The following is a 6,340-nucleotide window of genomic DNA, read 5'->3' as shown; positions in this document are numbered from 1 at the left end:
CTGTATAACTGGCCTTTGCCCTCCTCCCAAGGGGTCCCCAGATGTCTACAGTGTGTGGGATTTACATGTTGGGACTTGCAATTGTACCGCTCTGAGCAAGGGGACCGCCCAGGGGCCTACTGACTCCATTCCGACCAGAGCTTCCTCCTTCGCTCGCAGGGCACACACTGACCCCAACACCAAGAAGCAGCTGAAGTTCCTGTTTATAGAAGCTTGAGCATCCGGGATGCCCACAGCAGGCATGCAGTTATCGTTTTATGGTCCTTGATCAGTGAAGTCAGGTCATAAGCGCTGGACTGGCAGGACATTCTGTGGTTGACACTACAGGAGGGTGTAGTCAGTGGAGACGCTGCCAGCATTTGGACGGCGCAATAGGTGTAGAGACACACCCTGTACGCATCTGGTTCTTGTTGGGATAGATAGAAGGCAATGAGCAACTGTGGGGAACTGCCACCCTGTAGGAAGGTGCACAGAGGGCCTGGACTGCAGGACTTCTTGCAGCCCAGCCACATCCATCCTGCCTGACAGTATACTTTCTGTGGCCGCACCTCTGAGCTAGGCCACGCACCCCTCCCAGCTACTACCTCATTGACCGCTCCCTCTGACCCCCCCAGCTCTGGGCCAGGCACCCATGTGGACTTGTCCACCTCCTGCCCAATCTTCTTGACTGAAAGCTGGATGCTGAAGCAGATGCTGTTCAAGATGTTCTTATAGTAGGTCTTCTCGTGGACCTTAAACTATGCGAGGCACGGGCAGCACTCAGCCACAGACCAGGGCAAGGCTGCAGACAGCGCCACAACCTGGCCATCCAGGCCCTCCCAGGTGCCATTAGCAGAGGGGCTGTGGTCAGGCTGGGCAGGCAGGGACACAGTCCCATCTCATACTCCTTGTCCACAGACCCAGTTTGAGCAGGAAGTCTGAGTAGCCGACCATCACCACCATGTACTGAAGCTGCGGGCCAGAGGGCAGGTGAAGGTGGCATTGGCATGGGGCCTCAGGACACAGTGTCCCTGCCCACCCCCCGCCCACCAAGGAAAGGAGTACTAGGCCAGCCTGGGAGTGGGCTTCATGGTGGGGGAGGCAGGCCTGGTCAACTCCATGAAGGCCTCTTTGTCCCTTTCATTCTCTTTCGCTGGCACACAGTAAGTGCTCAGTCAATGTTCACAGGACCAACCGGTGGCACTGGGGGCCCCTCGCCACGGCCCCAGCAGCTGTTCTGGTCTCCATGCAGTCTGGCTCCTCCAGGTGCTGGCCCTGGAGGTACTTGATGTCTTCCACCAGCTGCCACACCTGCAGGGTCAGGGGTCAGGGAACAAGGGTCAACCCAGCAGCCTTTCACTCTGGTCCATCATTCCTGGCATGAAGGAGTCTTTAAGTACCACTTCCTAAGCCCAGAGCTCCGTGCTAGGTGCCAAGAGGACACGCTGGAGGTAGGAATCTAGACCCTTCCCCTCCAACAATAAGCTTACAGGCTAGAAGAGGCAACAGCTGCAGCAACCACTATGGGCATCCTTAAGGAGATGCCTCCTGAGCATGGCTGAGAAGGTGGGGCAGGGGCCTGGCGGGGAAGGCCACCTGCCACTGACAGACCAGGAGGAGGAGTCCTGCGGAGGAGCAGCCTGGAGCCTCAAAATGGGCTGAGGCCTAAGCAGGGCCTGGTACCCCTGTCTACAGTGGGATGTGTGGGGCTCCCCATGCTAGGACCATGGCCTCGGGAGGGCTCCACCCTCAGTTCAGCACCAGCCTCCCCACCCTAAACCAGGGCAGCCCACCTTGGCTGAGGAGGGCTGAGAAGTGTTCATGTACAAAGAGGGCATGAAGCGCCATGCCAAAGTGGTGGTTGGCCTGGCCCAGGCTGACCCGGGCCAGTTCCTGTGGCTTGTTACTGCCCTCTATCTCCCGTGCCAGCTTGTGCAATGCCTCATGGAATGGCAAGAACAGGTGCTCACTCAGGACCACCACCACGCCCCACACAAGGTAGTTGTGCAGGATGCTGGGGGCCAGATGAAGCCAGTGGGGTGTCCAGAAAGACATTCATATGGGCCACCAAGGGCACCACCCCAGCCTGTACTCCCCAGCCCGCAACTGGACCCAGCACCCTCAAAGAAGGGGCAGGAGGTCATCCCAAGTATGTGGAGACTGGAATTGGAGAGTGCTGAGCTCAACAACATAGCAAGACACTCTTGCTACTGATGCCAGCCCCTGATGTGATGGGTCAGGGCTTGAATCATTTCCTGACTTGCCATGGGGAGACAGCGTCTGACTTTGAGGGTGACTGTCTGACTCAGAACTGGCCTGCAAAGGCCTCTGTTCCTCCCCATGGTGTATAGACACCACGAGGCTCTCCCAACAGTGGTGCAGGAACAGCACAGCTGTAGCCATACTTTCTCTTTCCAACCATCCTAGGTGAGGAAACTGCAGCTCAGGAAGCTCCCAGCCCTGCCCAGGGCCTCGGAAAGCAGAGGGAAGAGCTAGGATCGGATCTTTGGGCTCTGGGTCCTTTTTGAGTGCTGCCTCCTTTAATGTGACTACTGGACAGAAGAAGAGGTGGAAATTCATGGCACACCCAGCAGGCAAGTCCAGGGGACAGGGTAGGGGCCTGGGCCATATGCGGAGGTGATCTTCTGCAGCTGCCCCAGTGTCACCTTTTTGTACATGGAGCTGACATCTGCCCGGAAATCATCATACTTTGACACAGTGATCTGGGTGGGGGTAGAGATCAGGGCTGAGCCAGCCTTACCCCATGGTCCCCTGTCATCAGCTGTCCCCACTACAGCCACAGGGTCTCCTTGGCCTTCTGCTGTACAGCATCAGCACCCAGGAGGCTGAGCACTTGCTCCATGAACACTCTGTGTGTTGCCAGTATCTACACCACGGGAAGGGGCCCCTCCAGGGACAGGGACAGGCCTAGTCTGGGCCCACCCCTCCTGGGGCCCCAGGCCTTCTCTGCCTCCCCATCCCATGTCCCAGCACCTTCTCACTCTCCTCATCCTGAGCGAGGTACAGGGTCCTCTCTGGCAGGTTGAGCCCATCCTGGTCAATCTGGGGAGGGAGACAGGGGCCAGAGGTCAGAGGTCCACATGCCAGACTCCCCAGACAGATGAAATTCTCACCCCAATGCCCAGAGAGCGACCAGACATCCATGAGTACAGCCCCAGAAGCACGCAGACCTCAGCCCCTCTTTCCACCAGATGAGATGACCAAAGCCCCATCCCCGACTGTCTCAGCTTACCCCTGAACGCCTGCACTTTCCCTACCTGTCGGGGGCACTTGCGCAGTGCCGCACTGACAGTTGGGGTTCCTGGCTTTGGCGCCAGCCCCAACCCTCACGGAGATGTCAGTCCAGCCCGCCGGCGCGTCCTCCCTCCCCGCCCTCACTGCCTTCCAGAGGGCTGGGAAATTGCGGCTCCTGCAGCTCCGCTAAACACCTCAGTTAACGCAGAAAAATTAACTTGCGCCCTCCTCCCGCGCTTTGCCGCCAAGCGCTCCCCTCCCCTGCTTTCCCTTTCTCTCCTCTCGCGCGCCCTCCTCCCACGCGCAGGGACCCCTGGGCAGGGACGCCCCCGGGTCCACGGCTGCTGGAGGGGCGCTCGGGAGGCCTTCTCACGCGGATGATGTAGCGCGAGGAGTTCCTGTAACCTAGGCTGACCCAGAGGGAGAAGAGCGCGGCGGCGATGTACACGCCCTGCCCCTTGTACAGCAGCAGGTTGAGGTACCAGGGCCTCGCGACCCCCAGATGCCCCGCCGCGCCGCCCAGGTCCCAGCCCCCGCAGTCCTCCATGACCTCTAGCATGGGCTGAGGACTCAGTAGCTTGATCTTGCGCATGTTGAGGCACGAACGGAAAAAGGCGCGCACCTTGCGCTGGGCCACGCCGCCGGGCCCACCCCTGGGCCGTGCCAGCAGGCGCCGCAGGCGCTCCTCTTTCTGCTCGCTGATGGCCGCGATGGTGCCATAGGTGAGCTTTTCGTTGGGAATGGCGCGGTGCCTCAGTCAGCCGCCGCAGGCGAAAGAGTAGAAGTCCTGGCATGGGTCTATGCTGGCTTACAGGTTGGCTGCCAGGAAGCCGGCTGCGCGCGCTAAGGCCTTGCCCTCGGGGCAGCCCTCGGGACAGGCGCTGCCGCCCGCGAAGACCGGGTCTAGGTACTTGAGCGCCAGCATAGCCGCCAGTATGGCGCAGAGACCAGCGGCGAACACCAGCCCCGACAGCAGGCTCGTCTCATGCAGGGTTCCAGCGCGGCAGCGACCCGTCCTCGGTGGCGCTGCTCCTCGAGAGAAGCCTGTGGGGCAGAAAGGCCTCTTGCACAATCCCCGCGCCGCAGCAGCTCAGGTACTTGACCTACTGGGATGCGTCTTAGTGCGCAGTCAGCGAATACCGCTCTCCATCGCACCGAGGCCGCCGCGGTGCAGCCCTGGGCCACCTGGGCTATGGGATGCGCGAGGCCGCTGGCCTCCTCGTGGTCCTCTGCATGGCCCCAGGGCCAAAGCTGCGGGAAGAGCAGAATCAGGCTCAGTAGACGCAGCAGCCCGACGGGGCTCCCAGGCACAGTGAGGAGAGACGCAGGCCTGGGTGCAGAGGACCCAGCTGCCGGCCTCATTCACTGAGGAAACCAGGGATGAGGAGGGTCTGGCGGGGCCACCACCCCCGCGTGCACAGTGGAGTCTTCTTCTCCCCTGTCCTCCTCCCTGCACACATGTGTTGGATGCTGGATTGGGAGGCCTCTTATGGGAAGGGGGATGCTCCAGGCACGGGGCCTGGCATGTAATGGGTCTTCATTGAAAAGCCATACCTCTTCCTTTCGCCTTTCTAGTCCACGACCTGCCCTAGCCAAGGCCAAGTGGGGTGGGGGAAAGAGCAGAAGCTGAAGTGAGGAGGTGTGGTCAGGGGCACATCTATGAGTCACTTTCAGCTCTCCGAGACGCTCCGCAAAACGGCCAAAGAACCAACCTTTGTCCTCGCGGAAGTCCGCGGGATCGACCACTTCAACCCCGCTCGCTGGCTCCTTCTGCTCGGTGGCCCGACGGTCCACCCGCCCCTTCCCAGGGGGCACGCGCCAACGCCCCAGGGTCGCTGATGCACAACCCACTCCCTGCACGGCCGTGATGGGAAACCCGAGACCTGTCGGTCTCTATCCCCTTTCCGCTCCACTCCTGGCTTCAACAGGTTCTCCCTAGAACCCACACTTGGGCGAAGTTTCACCCACGTCGGGGCGCGAGCTGTCCGGGCGAGCCCAGAGTCAGGCAGGCGTGGCGCGCAGTCCATGGAGCCGGAGAGTCGAGCCTGGGAGTCGCAGCTACAGTGGTGAGGACGCAGACAAAGCCGGGAAGCTCCGCGCAGCGGCTACGAAGGTGACGGAAGTGACCGCCACGGTGGCCGCGGCTGCAGGGACTCAGGCGCCACTTACCCAGCACGTGCGCGCCGGAGCCTAGCAGAGGCGGAGCGGGTCGGGCCGGAGCCGCTGCCTGAGCAGGAGCGAAGCGACGCGGGCGGCCGGTGTCTCCCCGCGCCCGCTGCCTTCTCTGCCGCCGCCCCAGCCCGCCGCCCGCCTGCCTGCCGGAGGGAGGGGACGGGCCAGCGGCTCCACCCTCCTCCGCCAGTTCCGCGCTCCCTTCCGTCCTCCTGCGACCCTCGGGCCACCTGGCAGCGCGGCGGCAGCTGGGACCTGGGCCGGGGGCCGCGGAGACAGGCTTCCGAGGGTCGCGCGCGGGCTACGGCAGGGGACTCCGGGTCTAGCCGCGTCCCGGGACGAGTGAGGGCAGTGGGCACTCCTGGGAGCAGTCCCCTCTGATCCTGTGTCCCCAGTCGGAATCTCCCACCAACCGACTGGAAAGGAGCTGGAGTTACGCAGCTGGGGGCCGTCATGGCCCAGCCCACAGCCCTGGAGGAGCCCAGGGAAGACTCTTCCTCAGGATTGAGGGGGCGCTAATGGAGTGCCTGGGCTGCCCGAACAGCGCCTGCGCAGAGCGCACCTTCACCAGGCAGCTTCCTTTACCTCCTGGGAACCCCTGTCCCGGATCAGCTCTCCCCGGGGTGTCTGGGCTTCTGGGTGTCTCGCCCCCTTCCCCCAGCCCCTGATCCACGGAGAGCAATGCAGAGCCCTGCCAGAAGCAGGCCTGGGGTTGTGAGTGCGGCCCGCAGGGTCCCAATGGGCGGTGGTCCCAGAGCACAGCAATCACTGCCTATAGGAGGTGACTTGGGTTTAGCCTCTGACCACACAGTCCTGGTCACCCTGCACAGACTGCCAATAAAGAGGGGTCCGAGGCGCAGCTCCTTGGCTCTCCTGCAGTTCCCCCAAAAGAGAAGCTGAGGCTGTGGGTGAGTGGGTGATGCCAGTGGTCCAC

General features: G+C 62.2%; 1 protein-coding gene across 1 annotated transcript; it reads right to left on the bottom strand.

The window, feature by feature from the left end:
- Positions 1-203: 203 nt before the first annotated feature.
- LOC108538228 (endothelin-converting enzyme-like 1) lies at positions 204-5,861 on the bottom strand. Its single transcript, XM_017886188.1, is given in 15 exon segments — positions 204-455; positions 585-739; positions 880-903; positions 906-951; positions 1,198-1,290; positions 1,753-1,993; positions 2,560-2,702; positions 2,741-2,866; positions 2,974-3,042; positions 3,608-4,225; positions 4,227-4,337; positions 4,390-4,485; positions 4,903-5,069; positions 5,203-5,424; positions 5,507-5,861. Coding segments are annotated over 15 exon segments (2,718 nt in total).
- Between the last annotated feature and the right edge of the window lie 479 nt (positions 5,862-6,340).

Source organism: Rhinopithecus bieti, unplaced genomic scaffold (genome assembly GCF_001698545.2).
Source record: "Rhinopithecus bieti isolate Rb0 unplaced genomic scaffold, ASM169854v2 scaffold_13704, whole genome shotgun sequence".
NCBI classification, from domain to species: Eukaryota; Metazoa; Chordata; class Mammalia; order Primates; family Cercopithecidae; genus Rhinopithecus; species Rhinopithecus bieti.
The sequence above is the reverse complement of the archived record's forward strand: the minus strand, read 5'-3'. Positions and strand labels throughout refer to the sequence as shown.